Here is a 27,784-nt window from a genome sequence, read left to right as displayed (position 1 = left end):
TATGGGATAAGAGGGAAAGTCCTCTCATGGACTGGTAACTAGTTAAAAGATAGGAAACGAAAGGTAGGAATAAATGGTCAGTTTTCAGAATGGAGAGAGGTGAATAATGATGTCCCCCCAAAGGTCTGTACTGAGACCAATCCTATTCAAAATATTCATAAATGATCTGGAAAAAGGGGGAAACAGTGAGGTGGCAGAATTTGCAGATGATACAAAACTACTCAAGAGTATTGAGTCCCAGGCAGACTGCGAAGAGCTACAAAAGGATCTCTCAAAACTGGGTGACTGGGCAACAAAATGGCAGATGAAATTCAATGTTGATAAATGCAATGTAGTGCACATTGGAGAACATAAACCCAACTGTACATATAAAATGATGGGGTATAAATTAGCTGTTACCACACAAGAAAGAGATCTTGAAGTCATTGTGGATAGTTCTCTGAAAACATCCATTCAATGTGCAGTGGCAGTCAAAAAAGCAAACAGAATGTTGGGAATCATTAAGAAAGGGATAGATAATAAGACAGAAAATACCGTATTGCCTCTATATAAATTCATGATCAAGGCACTAGCGCAGCAAGCTGGTGCTTGGGGCTGCCTATGGAAGGGGGCGGCATGTCCAGGTCCCTCAGTCCCTCTCGGAGGGAAGGACTGGCCGCCAAATTGCTGCCGAAGAATGAAGCAGTGCGGTAGAGCAGCAGCCGAAGTGCTGCCAATCGCGGCTTTTTTTTTTCTCTCCCTTCGCCACTTGGGATGACAAAAAAGCTGGAGCCGGCCCCGTACATGATATGCCCACGTCTTGAATACTGGGTGCAGATGTGGTTGCCCCATCTCAAAAAAAACATATTGGAATTGGAAAAGGTTCAGAAAAGGGTAACAAAAATGATTAGGAGTATGGAATGGCTTCCATATGAGGAGAGATTAATAAAACTTGGACTTTTCAGCTTGGAAAAGAGACGACTAAGGGGGGATATGATTGAAGTCTATAAAATCATGCCTGGTGTGGAGAAAGTAAATAAGGAAGTGTTATTTACTCCTTCTCATAACACAAGAACTAGGGGTCACCAAATGAAATTACTAGGCAGCAGGTTTAAAACAAACAAAAGGAAGTATTTTTTCACACAATGCACAGTCAGTCTGTGGAACTCTTTGCCAGAGGATGTTGTGAAGGCCAAGATTATAACAGGTTCAAAAAAGTACTAGATAAGTTCACGGAGGATAGGTACATTATTGGCTATTTGCCAGGATGGGCAGAGGTGGTGTCCCTAGCCTCTGTTTGCCAGAAGCTGGGAATGGGCAACAGGGGATGGATCACTTCATGATTACCTGTTCTGTTCATTCCCTCTGAGGCACCTGGCATTGGCCACTGTGCGGAAGACAGGGTGCTAGGCTAGATGGACCTTTGGTCTGACCCAGTATGGCTGCGCTTATGTTCTTATAACTAACTCATTCAAGGGTCCTGAGTGACATAGTTATACCAACGTAAGTTGGTAGTGTAGACCAAGCCTCAGGCTCTGATCCAGCAATCAGATCTTCTAGAATGGATCCCTGCACCCTTGGGGAAACCATTAACTTCAGTGGGGCTCAACCCATCTGCAGAGCTTTGTGCTTGCACATCTGGTAGCATGAGAAGGTCTTTCTCATGTGTGTTTGCAAATATCTTTAACATAGGGTGGTGAACATAATAGCCATACCGGGCCAGTCCAAAGGTCCATCTAGCTCAGTATCCTGTCTTCTGACAGTGGCCAATGCCAGGTGCCCTAGAGGGAATGGACAGAACAGGTAAACACCAAGTGATCCATTCCCTGTTGTCCATTCCCAGCTTCTGGCAAACAGAGGTTAGGGACATCATCCCTGCCCATCCTGACTAATAGCCATTGATGGACCTATCCTCCATGAATTTATGTAGCACTTTTTTGAATCCTGTTATAGTCTTGGCCTTCACAACATCCTCTGGCAAAGAGTTTCACAGGTTGACTGTGCATTGTATGAAGAAATACTTCCTTTTGTTTTAAACAAACCTGGTGATGTGGGAGTGGGTGAGTTGGGCACCAGGACTGACTGGAAGACAGAGAAAGTTGATTTTTTTTTAAAAGTTGGAACTAACAAGATACACAAAAGACTTAACATGCCAAAGACTTTGTATAGTGTATACCTTGCCCACGTCAATATCTGCTTTTAGAACATAAGAATGGCCATACTGGGTCAGACCAAAGGTCCATCCAGCCCAGTATCCTGTCTACCAGCAGTGGCCAATGCCAGATTCCCCAGAGGGAGTGAACCTAAAAGGTAATGATCATGTGATTGCTCTCCTGCCATCCATCTCCAGCCTCTGACAAACAGAAGCTAGGGACACCATTCCTTTACCCATCCTGGCTAATAGCCATTAATGGACTTAACCTCCATGAATTTATCTAGTTCTCTTTTAAACCCTGTTATAGTCCTAGCCTTCACAAACTCTTCAGGCAAGGAGTTCCACAGGTTGACTGTGGCTGTGTGAAGAGTTTTAAGATTGTAATCTCTTCAGATCAGGTAGCTTAGATTCTAAACAAATAATAAACATTGCTAAGGTATTTTGAGATGCTCAGACAGTGGGTGCTTGAGTTGTGAAAAGTACTGTTACTGGCTTACTCATTTCTCCAAACAGCTTTTGTGAGCCTATTTATAGTCAATAAAGATGGGCCCCAGCTGCAAAGTACAGAATCCCAACTAAAGGCTAGATCTGAATCCAACTTCCCCAAAGTTCAGAGCTAGGGGTTCGGTTGGGGTCCATCTCCAGGTGGTTGCATTTAGGAAAAACCCAACAACAAATGCAGCTTTTAACTGATAAACCATTTTTGTGCGTTGGAGGCTTTACTCTCTCTCCTCCTCACCCCAAAGCGCCTCGGCAAAGGGCTCCTCCACTCTCCACCCAAGCCCCTGAAGATGGCCGCTAAACCCAGCGGCAAACCCCGGCTCCCTCCCCAACCCCACTCTCCCTCCCTGTCTGAAATCAAAGTCAAGCAGCAGCTACAGCAGCCGGGCAGGGGAGGGAGGCGGGGCGAATGGAACGCCCCTACGCTAATTGGCAACACCGTGGGGCCAATGGGCGCGCGAGCCGGCTCCGGGCCCATATTCCATTTCGGAATGTTGATACAGCGAGCGGGCCAATGGCGAGCGGAGACTGGTTCCCCGGCTCACACGAGCCTCGAGAGGGGGAGAGCGCGGGCTGGGGGGGGGGGGGCGTGGTCGGCGAGTGCAGAGACCGGGGGAGCTCGGTGTGGAGGGAGCGACCCGCAGACACCGGCTGGGCTGCAGCCTCCGCCCGCACGGCGCCCCCCACCTCCCCCTTGCCGGGAGGGGGCTCGGTCCCTCTCGCGGGGGTCATGGATCCCAAGCGCCTCCCCAAGAGAGTTGCCCCGGACAGCAGGATCTACTCCCCTCCGCCCGGCTTAACAGCGGCCGGGCCCTGCTGCCCCGACTGCAGCCCCCCGTCGGCCGCCCACCGCCACGGGCTGTACTGCGGGGTGATCCAGGCGTGCAAAGCCCCCACCTCCGCGCCCAGCAACGCCGTCTACACGGTGCTGGTGGAAGATGCCCTGCTGAGGCGGCGGCGGCGGAAAAGTAGCGAGGAGGCGGCGGTGGCTAACGGGCTCGAGGGGAAGAGCCCTGGCAAGGGCCGGGTGAAGCATTTGCAGAAGGTAACGGGAGGCCCGACCCGTTCCCGGAGCCCGCAAAGCGGCAGCGGGGCTGAGGGCTGCACCGGTGGGGTGGGTGTGTCCCGTGGCCTGCTACGGCTGCCTCTGGGGTGTGCATGTGCGTGGAGGCAGCTGCCTGTTGGGGGTGTCGCGCCTTGCAGGGGGCTTGCATAGGGCGGGGGCCTTCTCTTGGGGGCAACTGGGGCGTTCATGGGGGGGTGGCATGGGGCAGCTGGGGCGGAGGGAGGGCGTTCATGGGGGGGTGGCATGGGGCAGCTGGGGCGGAGGGAGGGCGTTCATGGGGGGGTGGCATGGGGCAGCTGGGCGGAGGAGTTCTCCGAGTGGGTTGCACGGAGGGACGTGTCGCTCCCCGCTGGGGGAGGAGGGGGTGAGAGTCGGTTGAAGGCGCCGTTGCAATTTTTGGGGGGTCAGTGGGGGCTCATGACAGCTCGGTCCTGCCCGGGCTTGCAAAGCCTCTTTCCCGCCCGCCCCGGAGGCCGGGCCGCTGCAGCGCGTTCTTGGACGGGCAGAGACGGGGGGCGGCTGCCGGCTCCGCGGTGCCGGGAAAGTTTCCCTCGCTAAAGATGGCGCCGCTCGGTAGAAGTGGCCGTGCGGAAAGTTTAGAGGGAAGCGGGCCTGGGCCGAGCGGGGCCGGCCCCCCACCCCCTAGCGCCGGCCCGCCCGCCCGGCGCTGCAGGAATGCACGGGCCATCAATCACTCCGCGCGCCGACAGCCAGCCCCGGGGGCGGGCTGGGGGGAGGGGGCTGCACGGACCGGGGTGGGGGGAGGGGGCTGCATGGGCTGGGGGGCGGGGCAGGGGGAGGGAGGGAAATCGCTAGCTCCGGGGGGTGGGGCGTAGATCATGGGGGAGGCGGGATCTTCCAGCCTCTCTGGGATCCTCCTAAGGCTCTGCAGATCCGCCCCGTCTTTCAAGACCTCTCCCCGGCCGGGCCGTCAGTTCTGTGCAGGTCCTTGTTTGTGCCCCATCCCCAGGAGCTGGGTTGCTTGCTCTGACACAAGCGCCAGTAAACGCCAAGGGTATGTTCACACTTAAAACGCAGCACCGCTGTCCTGCTTCAGTGTAGACACTCTCTGGCGCTGGGAGGGGATTCCCCTTGGCTGTAGTTAATCCACCTTCCAGACCCTGAGAGGCGGTAGCCAGGTTGCTGGAAGAGTTTTACTGCCCACCTACATGAGGGTTAGGTTGGCTTAACTACATATCTTGGGTGTGAATTTTCACACCCCCGAGAGCCTTGTTTGCAGGTGTAAGTTCCTTGCTGTAAAAAGATTATAACCACTTGTACTTTCCGTCAGCTGCACTTTTCTGGTTCTTATGTGTTAGTGAGCACGCTGCTCAGACTTTAAGCCAAGCTCAAGGGAGCAGGAGGGGGAGATACGAATCACAACAAACTCCTCTGTGCTTTTGATACTAGCAAATTCTAGGATTTTTTGTAAAAAGACAGCTTACTCGGTGGGGCGTCTTCCCTTCCCCCCCAATCCCAAACATGCACTTGTTTTAATCAAGTGTGGGGATAGCTACTGTAAGAGGCTCAATTCCCCCCCCCCTTTTTTTTTTTTCAAAAATAATGTTGCTGTTTCTTGATGAAGCTTCAGGCCTAGAGTACAGTATGGCAACAGTTACTGTATGTGGCAGGTAATTCATTTTAGGAGTTGCATAAGAATGGCCACACTGGGTCAGACCAATGGTCTGTCTAACCCAGTATCCTAACTTCCAACAGTGGCCGGTGCCAGATGCTTCAGAGGGAATGAACAGAACAGGGCAGTTATTGAGTATCCCATCCCCTGTCCAGCCCCAGCTTCTGGCTGTCAGGCTTAGGGATACCCAGAGCATGGGGTTGCATCCCTGACCATCCTGTCTAACAGCCCCTCTGGTGGACCTATCCTCCATGAACTTACCTAATTCTTTTTTTAACCCAGTTATACTTTTGGCCTTCACAACATCCCCTAGGAACAAGTTCCACAGGTTGGCTGTGGGTTGTGTGAAGAAATGCTTATGTTTGTTTTTAAACCTGCTGCTTATTCATCTCATTGGATTAACCCTGTTTCTTATTTATTCTTTCACATAACACATTTTGCTATTCACTCTCGCCACACCGTTCATGATTTTATATACCTCTATCCTATCCCCCCTTAGTTGTCTCCTTTTTTTTTTTTTTAAAGATGAATAGTCCTAGTCTTTTAAATCTTTCCTTGTATGGAAGCTGTTCCATACCCCCTAATGACTTTTGTTGCTCTTCTCTGTACGTTTTCCAATTACAATAATTTTTTGAGAATACTGCAACCAGAATTACATGCAATATTCAAGGAGTGGGCGTACCATGGATTTATATAGTGGCTTTGATATTTTCTGTCTTACTATCTATCTTTCCTAATGGTTCCTAGGATTCTGTTAGCTTCATTAACTGCTGCTGCATTTTGTCTAGATATTTTCAGAGAACTATCCACAATAACGCCATGACCTGTTTCTTGAGTGGAAAAACATAATGCCAACTATACATACAAAATGATGGGGTCTATATTACTTGTTGCCAATGTGCATTACTTTTTCTGTCTACATTGAATTTGATCTGCCATTTTTTTGCCTAGTGACCCAGTTTTGTGAAATCCCTTTATAACTCTTTGCGGTCAGTAATTTTGTTTTGTCTGCAAACTTTACAACCTCCCTGTTTATACCTTTTTCCAGGTGCTTATGAATATATTGAACAACACTAGTGACAGAAGCCCAGTAGTTTTTGACATCAGTGTCTTTGAAAAAGACCAGGTCCAGTCACAATGATTATTGAAGCATAGTACCTAATACGTTTGACCTCTCAGATTGGTAACTCCTTATTCCCACCACAGTCACTGTTTAAAATTGGCCTGATTCCTGTGCATATTTGTTTAGGAAGAGGGGGAGCAAATGCTGTTTTTGTCTCAGAAGGCCTGTAACAGAAGGCCTTGGGCAGAAATGTGCATGTTACAGGGGTGGGGACGCATGTGGATATTAAACAGCAGTGGGATGGTGTGGAAGGTGTCAGGACAGAAATTTAGTTTTTTGTTGTTTTAAACCGGACATGACTAGATATGCTGCTATTATTACTAGTGTTACAATAGTGCAAGTAAATGAAGAACGTCAATAGTGAGTAGAATCAATAAGAGGATATGAGAAATACAGATACAGTAGTTACTTTCAGTGGTTTGTGACACTGTTCTTGTTTAAAAGGATCATTGACCATACCTGGCTCTCTGTGCAACTGGACCCCATTTTCTGTCTGTCTGGCCTTATCAAACAGAGATGCAGACCTCGTGCACAGCTGGCTTTAATTGGATTCCATGTGGCTGGAAGGGGCCGTGATCAGCTCTGACCTCTCCAGAAGGTGGCACTGCAGTCAGTGGGAAGTGACAGTTCTTGGCAGTTCGAGAACACTAATAATCGGTAGCTTGCATTCTCAGAGCACTGTTTGCTCAATAACCACCCCTCCCAAATCCTCAGTGGGTACCGAACAGTTGTCCCCTGCTCTCCACGCTGCCAGCTTGCACGGCTAGGCAAAAAGGATGGGTGGGAACTGAACGTAAACAGTCATCTTTAAAACTGCCCCACTGTCCTTAGTGTAGACAGAGCCTCTTGAGTTACTCTGGTAGGGTTAGGAGTAGGGTGAGCTTGGCTCTCAGGGCTATATCTGAGGAATAAGCGGATGCATTCTGTTCTGTGTAGCTTCCTTTTGGGAGGGGTTAACTGTTCGTAGTCAAGATGCTGTGGAGTACGGTCTGTGCAGATGGAGTTCAGCCATAGGTTTCACATCCTCCCTCCTGTAGAGCGTGTTCTTGCTGAGAGCTGTGGCGAGTCTGCATCCTCTAGCTATCGTCTAACTTTGCAACCATTACCCAGGGCAACGTGTGGGAGCTGTCCCATTGAAGTCAGTTGGACTGCTCCTGTTTGGAAGTGCTGCTTGGCATAAGTAAGCGTCGCACAATAGGGCGGAGGGGGTAGGGCCTGCTACAGAAAAATGAAAGGGTTTTGCAGACGTTTGCCATTGGTTTTAGCGCAAGCGGGAGGGGTGACTCGAGCTGCCTTTATTCACACCTGCTGTGTTTGTGTAAGATAACTTGAAGGGCCTGGGAGCCTGGCTGCTGCCCTGTTTGCAGAAACCAGACCTGGCTGATTCTCTGCAGACATGGAGGGCTTATGGTGAGATATGAAAGAGCCAGCAAAGTCCCTCTCCAGATGGGGGTTATGCAGCTGGTAATCCAGCATGTGCAGAAAATCACTTGTGGGTTTTTTTTTGTATGTTATAGACCAAAGGTGTAATTCTAGCCCTGGAGTGAAGTATTGACTTGCTGGCCCTGGGGACCAAAGTCCTCTAGTTATATGCAGAACAGCAGGAGAGCAGACTTCTCTTCTCCCCCCCCTCCCCCCGCACCTCAGTTTGGATGGGGTGTCTATGTGTGAAATGTGTGTCTGTCTTGGAGGGGGTGAGTTTGCAGGTGAGGGAAGGGGCTATTTGAAGCCATTGCCTTTTCAGAAAGGGGAAAAATGGGGTCTGGCTGTCGCTAATGAAGCGGCTTTGTTTACCGCAGAACCTGCTGTGGGGTCCCTGACTTGCAGACTAACCTGGCTTCTCTTTAAATCCTAACGTGCTCTGCTTGAAACTGCATCCATCCTCCAAGGTGTGGCTTAAGTTCTCATCCTGCCAGGGCTCCCCTCAGAGGAGCACCAGAGCAGCCTTTGCTCAGGGGTGATTCTGGATACAGGCTTCAAAGCTTGCTAGGGCTGGTTCAGTGTTCCTGGGATGACTAGGGTTATGCTGCATTGGACCCCTAAATCTTAGAACCCCGACGCCCATGACAAGAGCTCTGTTCCTGTGTCATGTCTTGCAGAGCTGTAATGGCAACATGCTGCCAGGAGAAGCTGAGCCGAGGGGCCTGACGGACACTCTGGTGCTGAATGGCAGGAAGGTGGATGAGCAGCAGGGCCTGCCTGCCATGGCCCACAGCCAGCTGGAGGGATCGAACAAGGAGGCAGCGCTGCGACTCCTCAGCGTGGGGCTGGAGCAGCGCCCCCTCCTGCATTCAGCCTACATCCCAGTGCCCAGGCAAAGGTAGGAGCTTTGCTGCTGGGGTGGGGAGGGGTGTGGGGGGTGAGAAGATGAGTAACTTGGTATCTTGTAGCCTCGTGCAGGGGATAAGTGCAAGTCCTACTGCCTCCTATCAGAGTAGGGCTGGGCAAGGTGTATCCTTTGGGCTTTAGGGGGAGGGGTGGCCTGGTGGGTGGAGGAACATCCATTTCTTCCCTGCATCACAGCAGCCTTCCCTCCCAGAGGAGCTGGGGCAGCTCCACTTGGAGCTGCTAGGGCACGATGGGAGCTGCTCCTTCCCCTCGTGCTATTCCCAGCCCAGCCTGCAGGGAGGGCTCTCCCCTCCTGACCTCCCAGGGGCTGCTTGTGCCTCAAGCAACGAGGGACCCAGTCTTTCTAATCCTACATTCTGTCACCAAGAGCCTCCATCTTCGTGTGATGCACCAAAACCAACATATTCTGCCCACCCGGCTGATTGTGCTGCCTGGGTAGGGAAATTGGCTGAATCCCACCTTGTTGCCTCCTCCTGTGCTAAAAGTGCTGGGATGTCTGCCCAACGTGGCTTGGGCAGTGGGGAAATCTTCCAGGAGAGTGTGAATTTAAAAATCCTACTGACAAATAGCTTTTTCTCCCCCTGCAAGAGTGTACTTGAGGTGCCAAGACCCTGCTGTATTGGATACTGTGGCTGGGGACAGCAGAAACTGCAGGGCAGATCCTCTCTTTGAGGGGCAGGGTTTTATTTACATAGGTTTGACCCATGGGAAGGTGTATCCCTAATTATCAGTCCTGGCTGGTCTAATGATTGTTTGTGCTGCATTGGGGAGCTCAGGATCCAAGCACGGGGAGGGCTGCAGGGGCAGCCTAAGTGTTGAGGGTCAGCAGGTTCAGGAGGGAACCCTATCTGTTCCTCCTTAGCTAAATCGCTGTCTTGGGTACCTGTATAGCCCGCCTTGCTGTGGTCCCTGAAACAGAGTTGCCATAGTGATGAAACTGGTGGACATGAATGGCCCCTCTCTCTGCCACATGGTGATGTGTTTTCCCTTGAGAATCCCTTGGACTTGCTGGATTCTCTGTCCCTGTGGGGGACACCAGCTTCTCTGGAGAAAGCAGTACTGGAATGTCTTGTGCCAGAGTTTGTGCTAGTTGTGCCCAGGATGGATTTTGTGCAGCCGGAGGTGGGAGAGTGGAAATGGGGGTGAATGAGGCCAGGAGAGGAGGCTGAAGCCAGTATGTTTCTGACCTGATTTGAGCAAAGCGGCAAATGTCATTCCTTGGGAAGAGGTAATTATTTTACCTGATGTGTCTTCTGGCTTGGGAAGGGCAGGGTGCTTGGGTGCTGGCACAAACCGGTCCACTAGTTGTGGATCCTTACATTCAAGCACTGGTATGGATCTAGTGCAGAGTGTGTCCCTTCTCATTCTGTCCCAGTCCTACCCGTAGGCAGCTACTCTATCACCTGGAGGCGTTAGCCTGATGTGGGCTTGCAAGCTAGTGATGGGGCTCCTAGCAGCGCTTGACTCTCTGAGTCAGGCATGCTGCATGTTGACATGCCACTTAACTCCACACAGCATCTGTGCTGGGGAAACACCAGACTAAAAATAAACCAAATGGTGAGGCAATTATGTATTTATAATCTTCTTAGATTTCAGGATAGAGGCTCTCTGTTTGCCTTGTGCTCTGCCTGAGTTTAAAAAAACAGTGGAAGGGAAGGAACCTGCTTCCCTCCTTGAGCAGGAATCTGCTACTAGTTCTGTAAGGCAGATGCAGGCAGTGTGATGCCTAGTGGAGAGGACAGAATAAATGAGATGTTGTTGTTCTGGCCCAGAGAATCTGCAGTTGTAACTTATCAGAGTGGGGAAATTTAGAGGATTCAGGTCTGGATAACTTTCATCCAAGAATTTTAAAAGAAATGGCTGAGGAACTTGCTGGGTCACTGATAACTTTTTTGGTTGCCCGTCCCCTTTCTTCTTCAATAATTCTTGGAATTCTGGGGAATAATCAGTCTAACATGAGCTCCCAGTGTGATGCTGTGGCCAAAAGAGCTAGTGAGATCCTTTGATGTATAAACGGGGATATGGAGCAGTAGAGAGCTTATGCTACCTCTGTATCTGGAATGACCCCTGCTAGAATGCTGTGTCCAGTTCAAGAAGGATGTTGATAAATGTGAGAAGGTTCAAAGAAGAGCCACAAGAAAGATCAAAGGATTATTAGGCATTTTCCCCAATGAAACTGCAAGAGTTTAATCTATTTTGCTTAACAAAGTGAAGGTTAAGGGAGGGACTTGATCACAGTCTATAAGCACCTTCATGGGGGAACAAAAAATTGATAATGGGCTCTTCAATCTAGCAGACAAAGGTTTAAAAAGATCCAGTGGCAGGTAGTTGAAGCTAGACTGATTCAGCCGGGAAATAAGGCCTACATTTTAAAAAGATCTGCTCTGGTTCAAACAGGAATTAATTGAGGGAAGTTGGTTACACTAGATTATGCTATACAGGTGGTTAGACTAGATTATCACAGTGGTCTCTTCTAGCTTCATAATCTATGCGACTGAAGACTTTTAAACCACAGATGGTGTTTGAAGAAAGGGAAAACTCAGATTCATGATCATCTAGTTCAGGGGTAGGCAACCTATGGCACGCGTGCCAAAGGTGGCACTCACGCTGATTCTCAGTGTCGCACTCACTGCACAGGTCCTGGCCACCGGTCCGGGGGGCTCTGCATTTTAATTTAATTTTAAATGAAGCTTCTTAAATGTTTTAAAAACCTTATTTACTTTACATACAACAATAGTTTAGTTATATATTAGACTTATATTAGACCTAAAAACATTAAAATTTATGACTGGCACACAACACCTTAAATTAGAGTGAATAAATGAAGACTCAGCACAGCACTTCTGAAAGATTGCTGACCCCTGAGCTAGTTTGACCTCCTGCATGGAGCAGGTCACAGAACCTCACCCTCCCACTCTTATAGTAGGCCCATAATGGTAGGTCTGGCTGAGTTACTGAAGTCCTCAAATTTTGATTTAAAGACTCGGAAGTTACAGAGAATCCACCATTTACTTTATTTTAGTTCAGACCAGCAAGTGACCTGTGCCCCAGAGGAAGATTAAAAGTCCTCGGGATCTCTGCCAATATGACCTGGGGGGAAATTCCTTCCTGATCCCAAACATGGCAGTCAGTTAAACCCTGAGCATGTGGGCAAGACCCACTAGCCAGACACCCGGGGAAGAATTCTCCGTAGTGTAACAGCCCTTCCCATCTAGTGTTCTACTTTCAGCCATTGGATATATTTGCTAATAACAGTTGTGGATGGGCCGTATGCCATTGTAGTTAATCTCATCATTCCATCCCCTCCATAAACTTATCAAGGTCAGTCTTAAAACAAGTCAGTTAGGTCTTATGCCCCCCTCCCCTTGGAAGGGTGTTCCCAAAATTTTATTCCTCTGATGGCTAAACTTATTGACAGCCAGTTTATATCCATTTTTTTTGTGCCAACATTGGCCCTTAACTTAAGTAATGCCTCTCCCTTTCTGGTGTTTATTCCTCTGATGTATTTATAGAGAGCAATTGTATCTCCCCATAGCCTTCATTTTGTTAGGCTGAGCAAGCCAAGCTCCAGGAGTCTCCTCTGGTACTGTAGGTTCTCTATTCCTCTGATCATCCTAGTAGCCCTTCTCTATACCGTTCCAGTTTGAATTCATGTTTCTTAAAGATGGGAGACCAGAACTGCACGCAGTATTCCAGATGAGGTCTCACCGGTGCCTTGTATAATGGTAATAACACTTCCCTATCTCTACTGAAAATACCTCATCTGATGTATTCTAGGATTGCATTAGCCTTTTTCATGGCCACATTACAGTGGCAGCTCATAGTCATCTGATCAACTAATATCCCCTGGTCTTTCTCCTCTGTCACTTCCAACTGGTAGATCCTCAGCCTGTAGCAGAAATTCTTGTTGTTAGTCCCTAAATTCATGACTTTGCACTATTAAATTTCATCCCATTTCTATTACTCCAGTTTTCAAGGTCGTGTAAATCTTGTATATTCTGGTCCTCCTCCATATTGGTAGTACCTCTCACCTTTGTCATCCACAGATATTATTAGCACGCTCCCAAGGTCATTAGTGAAAATGTTAAATAAGATAGATCCCAAGACTTATTCTTGAGGAACTCCACTAGTAACATCCCTCCAGCCTGATAATTCACCTTTCAGCATGACCCGCTGTACTCTTCTCTTTAACCAATTCCTTCACCACCTTTCAATTCTCATATTAATCCCTAACTTTTCCAATTTAACTAATAACTTCCCATACAGAACTGTATCAAATGCTTTACTGAAATTCAGGTAGATTAGATCTACTGCATTTCCTTTGTATAGAAAATCGGTTATCTTCTCAAAGAAGGGGGTCAGGTTGATCTGGTATGATCTACCTTTTGTAAAACAATGTTGTATTTTATCCCAGTTACCATTTATCTCTGGCCTTAACTACTTACTTTCAAATTTGTTCTAGAACCTTGCATACAATTGAGGTAAAACTGACAGGCCTGTAGTTTCCCGTATCACTTCTTTTCTTTAGCAAATATAGTACCTATATTTAAGATTCTCCAGTCAGAATATAATTCCCTGAATTTATGGATTCATTAAAAATCTTTGTTTGTTGGACTTGCAATTTTATATGCCATGTCCTTTAATATTCTTGGAGGGAGATTATCCAGCCCCTGATTTGGTGCCGTTAAGCTGTTCGAGTTTGGCTTCCACCTCGAATGTGGTAATTTCTTCTTCCATATCATTGTTCCCCGTAGCCCCCCATCACTGCCTCCAAGCTCCTAATTACTCTTAAAAAAAACAAAAAACACTCAAGCAAAGTATTCATTTAGGTGTAGGGGCCATGCCTAGATCATCTTTAATCTTCACCCCCTCCTCAGTTTTTAGCAGTCCCCCTTCTTTCCTTGTTTTCTTTTTATTTATATGGTTGAAGAACCTTTACCTATTGGTTTGAATTTCCTTTGCACAGTCCAGCTCTGCTTGGCTGTGGCAGTTCTTACTTTTCTCTGCGCTTTCTGACCTCGGAGATAGCTTTCTTTGCTGATCCATCCCATCTTCCATTCTGTCTGGGCTCTCTGCTGTCTCTTAACCTGTTTTGCAATGCTTGTTCATCCAGTTTGGTCTGCAACCCTTCTCTACACGTTTCACGCCCCCCCCACCCTTGTGCTCAGGGATGTAGGCTTCAGATGCTTTAAATCAAAGTTGCAGAAACTAACGCCAAGCCGCCTGTACATTCAGATCCTTGAGTTCTTCAGTCCAATCCACTTCCCTCATTCTGCTTCCTGGTTCCCTTTGTCTGTTATGACGCAGGCTGACTTGGGGATGGTGTTTATTCTTTCTGAGATGGCTGTGAATCCTGTCTTGTTGAATTGGAATAGTGGTTTACCTCTGTGGGCGTCCCTTAGGCGCAGGGGGTGAGCAGTAACACATTTACTTAAAGAAGCATCAGTGGGGCCATATTGCTAAGGGGATGAGCTTTGGAGAGGTGTTCATTTAAAATAAGCCTTTTGGGTTTTTTTTGAAGTTTGCCTGTCTCTTTCTGGGTTCCTTGACATGGTGCCCCAGAGGCCTGTGCAGACGCACATGGAGAGACCATTTCTTGCTGCGCTTACAGAACTGACTGCAGATGGGGAGCTCCAAAAGATTTTTGACTATCTCTAAACTTTAAATTTAAAAAACGTTGCCTGATTCATAACGGGTGAGGTAGGTTCTACCTTGCTCGCAGAATTCACTATGAAGGAGGCCTGCTTCCAGCTAAGTTATTAATAAAACCATAGTTCCAGCTTCTGTGTGAATAGGCATCTACTGTTCGAGGTGCGAAGGGAGATGCCTAATCCGGGTGGCATCCTTGGTAAAATGTAGTATGTGGAAGGGCACGTTGTCATCTCGTTGCCTTTCCTTATAGTTAAAGGAAACTAGCAGTGAGGGTCTTGGTGCACATAAGTAATAACTGTGATGCGTGCAATGTAATAAGAGGGAGCAGCCCTCCCGCCACCTGGGACTCACCTGTATTCTGTAATCCTGTAGAGGTCTATCGTTTTGGATGAATACTTCAGTTTTCCTGTACGACAGCCTTGGATGGGTCTTGTGTGGGGATTGAACTCATTCCCTCTCCATCTAAAAACAGGAGCATCTGTTGCTTATGCTAAAAAGCCCAGGTCCATTAGCTCGGACGTAGTTGCAAACTCTTCTAGGCAGTTGAGCCGCTAGCTGGGGACAAAGGGCCTGGCCGTATGAGGATGCCACTGAGGTAATACAGGGATACAGCGTACCCAGGCCATCTCATAGGAAATGTGGAAGTGTTGGTCACATGGGTGCTTTCCAAGCCCTCTCGTTAGTAATTGTGTCTCCTGGTGTGACTGGGAAGTTGTGAGCCCGTCTGTTGGAAATACTCATCATCAGCACCTTGCAGAGTCAGTTTGTTCCATGCGTCCTTCCCCTTCCCAGCCGTCCTCCTAACTTTGCCTTTGTGAAGTTCAGTTTTGCACTGGGCAGCTAGCACAGGGAGGATGCAGCTCACTCTGTTACTGCAGGCAGCGAGCGACTTGCTCGGGGCTGATTTGCTCTTTGAGGGATGACTGCAAACGCCTCCGCTGCTGCTGGCCTCCTGCCATCTCTCCTCCCTTTCCTCTCTTAGTCTTGTCTTCCCTTCTTCCCGTCTTGTACCAGGCCGAGCTCTCCAGTCGATTCCTGGCGGTGCAGTTCCCAGACATGAGCCTGTCTCTACCTCTCGGAGCTGTAGGCAGACAGGGTTTGTCTCCTTGCCCAGATTAAGGAATCAAAGGGTGGGGGGTCCTTCTACAGGTGATGCAGAGCAGGCAGGGAGAGCCTGGTTAGATTCCAAAAGAGAGTGCCCGTGTCCTAAAATACTGCCCTGATTTCCCTACCTTAGCCTGGATTTCTGCTGTAACTCGCCACACTTCTGAGCACAGCAGGGTCCAGGTCTGACCGTACAGCTCAGATCACTGCTGCTTTGGAAGTGAACTAACCTCAGTGGGAATTGGAAGTGCTCACGGCCCCTCTTGGGATCAGGCACTGGGTGCAGAGACCACTTCCAGGAGCTGCCTAGGTAGCTCCAGCGTGGAATGCTGTTGCTAGGGAGCAGTGTTTGGAAGAAGCACTCGGTAGAGAGAAGGGAGGAGCTCTATTCTGTAACTGGATCAGTATCCATAGCATGGCCCAATAGAGGCCAATCATGCTCGAGGGGGAATGGTCTCTGGAGCTGTCTAGTAGCATGTTACAAGTTCTGACACCAATCCAGAAATGGTGGTGGTGGTGGCAGAGGGGAACTTTTTTTTTTTTTTTTTGGCAACAGCTGCTTGGAATGGGCTGACGGGTCTTGGCTTTCAGAGTTTTATTTAGTTGACCCTTTAAAGAAGGGTTTGGCACCCTTGCCAGGAGTTCGGATAATAGCAGGCTTGGTGCTGTTAGATTGTAATGGGACCTGTCCCGGTTAGGTGTGGAAAATCCAGTTCATTTCCCTTTTTCCTCAAGTCTATTCCTATTGAGGGTTTTTTGGTTTGTGTCCACACACACACACACACACACACTCTGCAAGGGAACTAGCTGTCTGCTGAAGCATGCTATCTCTGTGGCTTTAATGCAGGGTTAAGGGCATGAAAACACTCATCACTTGGAATAGGCTGCAATGGAGAAATCCTGGCCTGGATTTTTGTGCTGAACAGAAACTGCTGCTGGCTGTTTCCTGTTCCTTATGTGAATGGAATACACAGTGTTACAGTCAAGACTTAATGCCGCTACTCTCCCCTGTGGCTGTGCCAAGTCACTTTGGGACTCTGGGAACAGTGGCTGATTTCACATACCTTGGGTACTGAAATAGCCATTTCCAGCGTCCCAAAACGGTGAGGTAAGGAAGGAGAGGCAGCCTCCAGCAGACAATAGCGTGGATTTTCTGAGTTGCAGAAGCCTGGGAGAGACAAGGCTTCATGGCAGCATGTTCTGGCTTCCAGAAAGAGCCCTCCGATGGTCAGATACTCTCCAAACAAACTGGGAGTACGGAGCGTGTACAAAGCAATTTGGTTATAAAGAAAAGAATCCTGCCCCCTTTTCTACACCACTGTTTGAGAGGGGAGCTGTGACCTCTTACATGCAGGCTGGGAGCACCCAGGGCCCATCCTTTTGAGGAATATAGGAGGATCCCAGTGACCGATACTATGAACCTTCCATCAAGGGACAAGGCAGTCAGGTATTGCATGTGACAGGTGCTCAGATACTACAGTGATGAGCCTGGTGTGAGGTCTGAACAGAATAGAACCGAGATCTCCATCCCCACCTGAAAATGGGTAGTACAGCAAACTCCATCTTGCAAGAGGGAATGTTACAACATCAACTTTTATGTAGAGCAGCTGATAGTATGAGTGATGTGTAAAGTGGCAAAGTGTGAGGAGAGTCGAATCACAACCAGCCTGGGTGGGAAGAGTGAGTTCTGATGGTCCAGACTAACTTGATACCAATTCATCTGAATACTTGGATCTGCTCCTCCTTGGTTTACAATTCTCTGTGCCACAAATGCCTTGGCCACAGGTGTATGTCTTCTCTGTCTGCTGGAAAGGCATGTATCTGGCTGACCTTATTCCTCCTAGATACACATGCAAGACTTGCCCACAGGAATCTTTCTGTTCATTTCAGAAAGCCCTTTTTCCCCCCTCTCGGGGGTAGATGCCAAATATTCAGCAGATCTATGTTCAGGGCATTTATGTAAGCCCCCATTTCTTGCAGCCCAGGAACATATGCATGGATGCTGCTACCTGGGGAAGGTGTCCTTTCACCACCAGATGTGCAAGAGCTGGGGTTCTCCTAGGTGGGAGGGCAGTGTGGGTGGGGATAGGCAGAGATTCAGCTCCTATCGCCTCTGCAGAGCAGTCCTCTTCTGGTTAGTTGTGGGATCAGACTCCATGCCCCCTCCTTCCAGTTCTCTGTCCAGAAGATGATGGGTTTGAGGTGGCATCTTGTAGCAGGGAAGATTGAAGAGGGGGGGATGCTTGTGGAGGGAGGCTGGGTTATTGCATTGAGGCTGGCAGCCTGCATGCTGACTCCTGGCCATTGGAGACATATCTCATCCAACTCCTAAAACTATAACATGTGTTTGGCTGGACCCCGGGCCATTCTGGATGCCGGCACAGCAAGTGCAGAGGCTGCCATAGAGAAGGTGGCTCCCAGCTCAGCATCTTTGTGATAGCCCAAGGTGAGGGGTTCGAGTGATGGATACAACCTTGGTAGCATCCCTCCAGTACCTGCTGTTTCTCCTGGAGAACTTGCGCACTCTTTGCTCCTGTTCTCTTCTATCACATGCCTAGAATTTTTCCTCTCCTCTCCTGTTTCCGTCATGGGGGCCCATCATACTCCCTTGCTTCAGTGTTTCCCCAACAGGGGTTGAGATCAGGATTTCCCCTGCCCTCCCCACTGTGCTGTCTTTGACTGAAACCACCTAGTGGAGCTCCAGGGTAGGGACCCCACCCCTCCTTCTGCCCTCTTTCCTTCCCCACCATGCTCCGATGAAAGTGCTAGTTTGGTTGCAGTTCTGGTGCCTGTTGCAGGGAAGGGCTGGGAGGAGGAGCTTTGAGTGTTGTGGGGGAGAAGGCAGTGGAGTTAGGCACATGTGCTGTGTGTGTTTCCTTCCTGGAAAACAAGGGAGGGTTTTTTGTTTTTTTTTTTTTTTTTCCAGGCCAGAGGTTTGGGAGCTGATTGAAAAATGGTTTCTGCTGTTACCAGCCTTTTGCAGGAAGTTGTTTCCCATCTCGGGCACTCTGCGTTCCTAGAGTGCAGCATGTGCACACAGGCATGCCCCTGTAGGACACACTGTGCCAGTCCTCTTTTTGCACAATGGCCGCGTGTGTTGGGTGTCTCTGAACTTAATCATCCCATGTTGTGTCTGTGGGAAGTGTGCAGAGGGGGTGGAGAAGGAGAATAGTCTAATGAGGGCCTGTTAAGGAATCGCTCTAGTAGTAAACAGCTTTGGTTGGCCTCGTGCCCACTTGGCTCCTCCTGGCCTTGCATGCTGTCCATCTGTGTTTTTCCAGCCCAGCTGTTTAGCTGAGCAGACTGCACAGGCCCAGAACTTTGCTCATATGTGTTCTCACCCATGCATGCAAGGGAGAGCTCCTCGGACCCGTCTCAAGGCGGTATATGCATCTGGGGTGTGACGGGCAGAGGGACGATCTTGCTCTGTTTATACAAATGCACACGTGGTGGTAGAAAGCTGTCGGCAGCCTTCACAATGACCAGAGGTGGGATGTTCTAGCCACTTGGGATTTGCAGCTGCACATCTTAAATCTAGACCAATCCAGACTCTTTCCCATCTGTAAACATTGGCTGCTGCTGCTGTTTAAAGGGCCTGATCCGTTTCCAGTCCTGGAAGCTGACTGGTGACAGTCCCTGTTCCAAGACGTTCTGCACCTATTACTCCTGGAAAGAAAGGGAAAGAAGTGCTGGACTGTTACTTAACAGTTAGGATTCATCACCAGAGTCCAGTGCTATATATTTAAAAAATGCTTTCACAGCATCCAGGGGAGAGTGACTCCCAAGTATATTCACAAGAACTAAAGCAGAGAGACGCAACCCTTGCAGTCCATGCAGGAAGCTTGCCAGAATCCCGTGGCAGTGTTTAATCTGTAGATAGTTAAAGAAATGTGCCTGGATTGTCAGTTTGTATTGCTCCCTGGTGGGATTTATAATAAATGAAGCTGTTTGTTGTTTATAGAAGCATAGCTTCCTAGCAGGGATTTTTGTAGTGTCTTGCTTTATCTTCCCTTGTTCTATTTGGATACCTTTTTTCTTTGTTCTCTTCTTCCTTGGTGCCCCTCATCTGTCGTTCCCACTGCTGGTGCTCTAGGATCTGCAGGCCACTGGGTCGCCCCTTGCTGTCTGGGTATCTGAAGCACGGGTGTCCTTCCAATTGCCCAGCTGTTCCTCCCTCTTTTTCGTCGGTGTAGATGTGGGGCCACATGTCCCAAAATGCCTTGGAGTGTCTCTTAGGAGCAGGGTGTTTGCTGGAGCCCAGGCACTGACTCAGACTGGTGCTAAGGGTTAGATGTTTGGGTACTAAAGGTGAGATGTGGAAGGAGTGCTGGATGATGGACTTCAGGAAGGCTTGTGTTTAATCCAGGTAGCGCCTTGCTCCCTCGAGTGGGTGTTGAGAGGTGGCTGAGCCGATTGCCTAGGCTATGATTGCACCAGCTGTTGTCACTGTTTCATAGACTCATAGGTCAGAGGGGACCAATCTGATCATCTAGTCTGACCTCCTGCACAAGGCAGGCCACAGAACCCCACCCATCCAATTTTATACAACCCCTATCCCAGGACCGAGTTATTGAAATCCTCAAAAATGGTTTGAAGACCTCAAGCTGCAGAGACACCACCAGCAAGCGACCCGTGCCCCACGCTGCAGGGGAAGGCGAAAAACCTCCAGGGCACCTGCCAATCCGCCCTGGAGGAAAATTCCTTCCCGACCCCAAATATGGCGATCAGCTAAACCCTGAGCATGTGGGCAAGAGTCACCAGCCAGCACCCAAGAAGGAGTTCTCCGCAGCAACTCAGTACCCATCGCATGCAACATCTCCCCGCAGACCATTGAGCAGACCTGTCTGGTGGTAATTCAAGATCAATTGCCCAAATTAACGATCCTATCATAACATCCCCTCCATATACTTATCAAGCTTTGTCTTAAAGCCAGGAAAGTCTTTTGCCCCTACTACTTCCCTCGGAAGGCTATTCCAGAACTTCACTCCCCTAATGGTCAGAAACCTTCGTCTAATTTCAAGTCTAAACTTCCTAATATCCAGTTTATACCCATTCGTCCTCGTGGCTACATTAGTACTAAACTTAAATAATTCCTCTCCCTCCCTAACGTTAACCCCCTTGATATATTTTTATATAGGGCGAGCATATCCCCCCTCAGCCTTCTTTTGGCCAGGCTAAACAAGCCAAGCTCTTTGAGTCTCCTTTCATAAGGCAGTTTTTCCATTCCTCGGATCATCCTCGTAGCCCGTCTCTGAACCTGTTCCAGTTTGAATTCATCCTTCTTGAACATGGGACACCAGAACTGCACACAGTATTCCAGATGGGGTCTCACCAACGCCGTATACAACGGTACTAACGCCTCCTTATCCTTGCAGGAAATACCCCGCCTGATGCATCCCAAAATCGCATTTGCTTTTTTAACAGCCGTATCACATTGGCGACTCATAGTCATCCTGCTATCAACCAGTACCCCAAGGTCCTTCTCTTCCTCCGTCGCTTCCAACTGATGCGCCCCCAACGTATATCCAAAATTCTTATTATTAATTCCTAAATGCATGACCTTGCACTTTTCACTATTGTATTTCATCCTATTTCTATTACTCCAGTTTACAAGATGGTTCAGATCTTCTTGAATAGTATCCCTGTCCTTCTCCGTGTTAGCAATACCCCCCAGCTTCGTGTCATCCGCGAACTTTATTAGCACATTCCCGCTCTTTGTGCCAAGGTCAGTAATAAAAAGGTTAAATAAGATCGGTCCCAAAACCGATCCTTGAGGGACTCCACTGGTGACCTCCTTCCAGTCCGACAGTTCACCTTTCAATACGACCCTCTGGAGTCTCCCCTTTAACCAGTTCCTTATCCACCTTACAACTTTCATATTCACTCCCAGCTTTTCCAATTTAACTAACAGCTCCCTGTGCGGAACCGTGTCGAACGCCTTACTGAAATCTAGGTAAATTATATCTACCGCATTTCCTTTATCTAAGTAATCCGTCACCTTCTCAAAGAAGGAGATCAGATTGGTTTGGCACGATCTACCTTTAGTAAATCCGTGTTGCGATTCGTCCCAATTACCATTGACCTCTATGTCCTTAACTACTTTCTCCCTTAAAATTTTTTCCAAGACCTTACATACTACAGACGTCAAGCTAACAGGCCTATAATTACCCGGATCACTCTTTTTCCCTTTCTTAAAAATAGGAACTACATTAGCAATCCTCCAGTCATACGGCACAACACCCGAGATTATCGATTGCTTAAAAATTCTCGCTAACGGGCTCGCAATTTCACGCGCCAGTTCCTTTAATATCCTCGGGTGGAGATTGTCCGGGCCCTCCGACTTCGACCCATCGAGCTGTTCAAGTACGGCCTCTACCTCAGTTGCAGTAATATCCACTTCCATATCCACATTCCCGTTTATCATCCCTCCATCATCGCAAGGTTCCTCACTAGTCTTATTAAAAACCGAGGCAAAGTACTTGTTTAGATGTTGGGCCATGCCTAGGTTATCCTTAACCTCCATTCCATCCTCAGTGTATAGCGGCCCCACTTCTTCTTTCTTTGTTTTCTTCTTATTTATGTGGCTGTAGAACCTTTTACTATTGGTTTTGATTCCCTTTGCAAGTTCCAGTTCAATGCGGCTTTTAGCCTTCCTCACTTTATCCCTACATGTTCTGACCTCAGCAAGGTAGCATTCTTTACTGATCCTGCCTTCCTTCCACTCCCTGTAAGCTTTCTGCTTTTGTCTAATCCCCTCTCTGAGTTGCTTGCTCATCCAGTTTGGCCTGCAACTCCTGACAATGGTTCTTTTCCCCTTTCTCGGGATGCAGGCTTCCGACAGTCTCCGCAGCTGTGACTTAAAGTAATTCCAGGCCTCCTCCACATTTAAATCCACTAATTCCTCCGTCCAATCCACTTCCCTAACTAATTTCCTTAACTCTTTAAAATTAGCCCTCGAGAAGTCAAAAACCCTAATCGCAGATCTACATTTGTTTATCCTTCCATCTAGTTTGAACTGAATCAGCTCATGATCACTCGAACCAAGGTTGTCCCCTACCACCATTTCTTCTACGAGGTCCTCACTGCTCACCAACACCAAGTCTAAAATGGCATCCCCTCTCGTAGGTGCTTCAACTACTTGATGAAGAAATCCATCCGCTATCACATCCAGAAAAATCTGACCCCTATTATTCGTGCAAGTACTCGTCCTCCAGTCTATATCCGGGAAGTTGAAGTCCCCCATAATCACACATTTCCCCTTTGTGTTTACTTCATTAAAGACATTAAAGAGGTCTCTATCCATATCCCAATCCGATCCCGGCGGTCTGTAGCACACCCCAAGCACTATCTCAGGGGAAGCTCTAGTTGCTTTTTTACCCCGCGTGATTTTTGCCCAGACGGACTCCGTCTTATCCATTCCATCGCATCTTATTTCGCTACATTTAATTTCATCATTGATGTACAAGGCTACTCATCTTGGTGGGGAGTGTGTCCCGGCAGCTAGCGAAGTGGCTGCGTCTCAGAGGAAGTCACAAGGCTGATTTGTTTTGTATGACACCACGTCAGTCTCGTCGGGGCTTTGCCTTTGGGTCTTCCCCTCTGCTCTATATCTCCATTCTGCTTGGAGCTGCTTTAGCTGCAGATGCTCTTCTGTGGCGCCGCCATTGTGCGCTTCTGAAGTGGGAAGGCAGGCTGGTGGGTAATAGAGGGTGTGTGTGTGTGTGTGTAGGTGTAGGTGTGCATGAGTCAGATGGGAGTGGAGGGCAGGGAGGCTGTTGCGTTTCCAGGGCTGTGTTATTTCATGCAGTGGCCCCCTTTTCTGCTGTCCTAGTCCTGAGTTAATGCTTTGCAAAAGACTTTCTCTCCTTGGGAGCACTTGGTCTTGGCTGTTGCTTTCTTCCAGCTGAGGTTTTCCAGGCCATTGGAGCAGTAATGTGTTGGGGTTGAGGGTGGGTGGGAAGTTCACTGGAGACACAGAAGCGCTGATGAGGTGGTAGCTGTAGCTTAGCTTGGCATCTGCCCTCTGGGGCCATGGTAATTTCAGCCCAGCCCATGGGTAGAGTCTGAGCGCCTCGCCTGCTACAGGGTGGATCGGAAAAGGAATACCTGGTCCTCCTGATCCCTGGAAGGCACAGCAGCTGGAGGGCTTTGTCCCTGACTCTCTGGGGGGAGCGATCTGGGGGCCACATTCTGAGCTCTGTTCAAAGCTGGTCCATCTCTGAGTACAGTAAGGGTTGTCCTTGAACTAGAAAGCGTCCTCCCTCCCAGACTGGTGGCTCTCATCAGCCGTGCCATGTTTCCACGAACCCTTCGCACACTTCACTGCTGGAACATGGGCCTCCTCACATGCAGCATCTTACTCTCAAGGTCAGGAGTCGGCAACCTATGGCACGCGGCTGCCTGCTGGGACTCCGCGTGTCATTAAAAATCCTGCCAACGCCTTCCACTAGAGTCCTGCTGCCGCGCGCTCTGGGGGCTGGGGCTAGGCGCTCCTGCGGGGCAGCGTTTGGCTCCATGGAGAGGGAAAGATGCTCCCCACTCATCCGGAGCCCTGCTGCCGCGTGCACAGCGCTCTGAGGGGTGGGGCGGAGCAGGGCTGCACGCGTGGGGGCGGTGGCGGCAGGGCTCCAGATGAGGGAGGAGCCTCATGGTAAGGGGGCTGGCTCCGGAGCCGGGGCCGCAGGGGGACAGTTGGGTAAGGGGTGGGGGCAGTCAAGGGACAGGGAGCAGGGGTGTTGGATGGGGCATGGGAGTCCCGGGGTCTGTTTGGGGGGTGGATAGGGGTCAGGGGACAGGGAGCAAAGAGGGTCCTGGGGGAGCAGTTAGGGTGGGGGGATCTCTAGAGGGGGTGGTCAGAAGACAAGGAGCTGCGGGGGTTGGATGAGTCAGGAGTTCTGGGGGGACTGTCAGGAGGTAGGGATGTGGAGAGGGGTTGGGGCAGGCAGGGAGTGGTGGTAGGGGATGGGGGTTGTATGGGTCCAGAGTTCTGGGGATCGTGTCAGGGGGCGGGGAGTGGTTAGATAGGCATGGGAGTCCAGGGGGTCTGTCGGGGTGTGGATAAGGGTTGGGGCAGTCAGGGGACAGGTAGGGGCTAGGGTCCTAGGGGGGCAGTCAGGACATAAGGGGCAGGGAGGCTTAGATAGGGGGTGGGGTCCCAGGAGGGGGTAGTTGGGACAAGGAGCGGGGTGGGTTGGGGGTTCTGGGGGGGGGGGCAGTCACCCAGCCCTCTGCCCTGAGCCCCCACACACCCCCAGGCTCCTGCCCTGAGCCCTGTACGACCCAGCCCTCTTGACTCCTTCACCCTCCCATGACCCCAGCCCTGACTGGTACCCCCACACAGACCCAGCCCCCCTACCTTGGCACCTGCACCCCCCTCACATGCCCCCAGCCCTCTGCCCTGACTCTTGCATCCCCCCATGCCCAGCCCCCCCCCACCCCATGCACCCTGCACATCCCCACCCCCACCCTGAGCACCAAACGGGAGCCCCTGCACCCTCACTCACATTCCCACCTGCACCCCTCACACCACATGGGAGCTGCCCAGGTAAGTGCCCCCACACCCAAACCTCCTGTCCCAATCCTGAGCCCCCTCCTTCATTCTAGCTCCTGGCCAGACCCTTCACCCCCAGCCCTGTGCTCGGTCCACTCCAACTCTCAGCTCAGTGCAGAGAGAGGAAGAGAATGGGCCAGAACCAGGGAGAAGGTAGATACCCACTGTATGTGGGCGAGGCCGGGACCCCAGACCGGCACTGGGCTGGCAGGAGCCGGAGGATGGAACCCCTGAGTGGCAGTGGGCTGAGCCGCTCAGCCCACTGTCGGTCTGGGGTCCCGGCCACCAGCCCCACACAGCCCGCTGCCGGTCTGGGGCTCTGGCTGCTGGACCCTTCCCAGCTGGGGTCCTGGCCTCAGGCCCCACTCAGCCTACTGCCGGCCTAGGTGAACAGAACACCAGACCAGCAGCGGGCTGAGTGGGTCGGTGGCGTAAGATCAACATTTTAATTTAATTCTAAATGAAGCTTCTTAAACGTTTTGAAAACCTTGTTTATTTTACAATACAACACCAGTTTAGTTATATAATATATAGACTTGTAGAGAGAGACCTTCTAAAAACATTAAAATGTATGACCGGCACACGAAACCTTAAATTAGAGTGAATAAATGAAGACTCAGCACACCACTTCTGAAAGGTTGCCGACCCCTGCTCTAGGTCCTTGCTCAACTGCCACCCTGAGTCTCCTCCTGTCTTTCCTGGTATCAAATCCATTGTCTACCACATCCCGTCCTATCTAGAGGCATAGGCAGCCTCGTGTCTGAGCTGCCTAAGTGTTACCATTTTAACCCTGCACTCCTAAAGAAATGCTCCTCAGGACTTTAAACCTGAAATGTGACCATGGCTCTGATCTACTCCATGTGGCTGGGGAATGGCCCCTGCACACTTTTTAGTTCCTTTTAAATCAATTGCTCTGTTCCCTTTAAATATTTTTGGTTTGGGCGGGGCAAACAATCTGAGCGGTCTAATAGGCACTGGCTCCTCCCCTTTTCTTCAGAAGCGGAATCCAGCCAGCAGAGGGCGCTCACATGAACTAACAAGTCCTATTTCCATTACTGCCGTGAGTGGTGAGGTTGTTTGCAAAGACCTAAACGTTACCGGGCCAGTGCTAGGGTGGCCAGCTGCCGGTTTTTGACCGGACAGCCCGATTGGAAAGGGGACCTGACACTATTTGGTCACTGGAGGCAGGAAGGCGCTGGGCCATCACCCACACCAGCTCCTACTCAGCTGTGGCTGCCTCCTACCTGGCACAGGCGGCTGCAGCTCCCAGCCCTGGCTCCGCAAGCGAATCCCTCCTGACCCAGGTTGGCGGGGATGGGAGGGGAAAAAGCAGTGAGCGATGGGGGGAGAAGGGGAAAAGAGGAGTGGGCAGGGTTGAGGCCTTGGGGAAGAGGTGGGGTAGGGGAAGTTCCCGCACTCCTGGTGGGGTGTCCATTTTTTAAATATTACCAAGTTGGCAACCCTGCTTGCCATGGTGGTTTCATGCGTTATTGTTTTAAGAGGTAAAATTGTGTGAGTGTTTGGGCACAAACTTGCCCTGATTTAAATGAAACCAGTGCAAGCCCCTCATTTCAGTTCAGCTGAAACCTGTTCCTATCAACTTAGGCTAAACTGCAATAAACCTGGTTTAAACCAAAATATATATGTCCACAGTGTCTCTTGCACTAGCTTGAACTAAATCAATTTAACATCACGTCTTCAGTTAAACTGATGCAACCTTTTGTGGAGACTGACGGAAATGATCCATTTGTTGGCCGAGAGGTTTTTATTGCGCTAGTGGCCCCAACTGAGATCAGGGCTCCGTTGTGCTAGGCACTGTACAAACACCTAATAAGAGTCCGAACAAAGGATGAGGGGGTGGGGAAATGGAGAGCAAAGTGACTTGCCCGAGGCTGTACAGCAGTTCAGTGACAGGAATAGAACCCACTCTCCTGACCCTCAGTCCCGTGCTCTATCTACTAGTCTGCACTTCCTCTCAGGCTGTACTGTTGTGCTGTTATCAAAGGAGCTGTGATTTTTTTTGGTGCTGATTTGCTGGAAGTGCTGCCGTGCCCAGATGTGTGGCTCCTGGCGAAGAAGTGGATTTTTGCCCTTGGCACAATGTAGCGGTTGGCTTCTGCTGCTGTGAGACGTAGGGTGGCGTTTTCTTCATTGGGTCTTCAGTGCATCCGATGCAGCCCTACTGATCGCGACATAGCTTAGCGCTTGGGTTGCTCACATGGCTGCACCCTCCTGTCTCAGAGAGGGGTTTGGAGTGGGGACGAGTTAAATCTCTCCACCAACCCCATCTTTCTCCACCTCCTACTCGTCCTCTGCTGGGCCAGTCTGACGGAGGCACCCTGAAAAGTTGAGGAGGGCCGTACAGAGCAGTGTGGGGGTGAGAACTGTGGGAGGGAGGGGGTCGAGAGCACATCTGGCCCTTGGTGGGGTGAGGAGCCAGGAGCGGCCTTGCCAGGGCAGAGATCTCCAGCTCGACAGCGACTCCAGCCCTGGCTTGCTGGTTTTCCCTAGGCTGGCACTCCCAGGCCCTCGCAGCTGAGCCTGCCGACTGCTTCCCTCCTGGGCTGGACAGCAAGCTCCGCGTTGCTGGACCTTTGTTCCCGCTCTGGCTTTCGGGCCATGTTCTCTCGTGCACTCTCCCTGGGCTGGAGCTGCAGCTGCTGAGTTGACTA

The 27,784-nt window shown here is 49.9% G+C and overlaps 1 protein-coding gene across 5 annotated transcripts in view; it reads left to right on the top strand.

Moving 5' to 3' along the window:
• Positions 1-3,236: 3,236 nt before the first annotated feature.
• SLC2A4RG (SLC2A4 regulator) overlaps positions 3,237-27,784 on the top strand; it is a 46,217-nt gene continuing 21,669 nt past the window's right edge. For all 5 annotated transcript variants that reach the window (XM_050918308.1, XM_050918311.1, XM_050918309.1 and 2 more), the window contains exons 1-2: positions 3,237-3,680; positions 8,557-8,777. In XM_050918308.1, coding sequence (XP_050774265.1) covers positions 3,366-3,680; positions 8,557-8,777 — 536 coding nt within the window. In that variant the 5' untranslated portion in view covers positions 3,237-3,365. The remainder of the gene's footprint in view (positions 3,681-8,556; positions 8,778-27,784) is intronic.

This window comes from Gopherus flavomarginatus, chromosome 11 (genome assembly GCF_025201925.1).
Source record: "Gopherus flavomarginatus isolate rGopFla2 chromosome 11, rGopFla2.mat.asm, whole genome shotgun sequence".
NCBI lineage: Eukaryota > Metazoa > Chordata > Testudines > Testudinidae > Gopherus > Gopherus flavomarginatus.
Note: the sequence above shows the minus strand (reverse complement) of the source record. Positions and strands in the feature narration are given on the sequence as shown.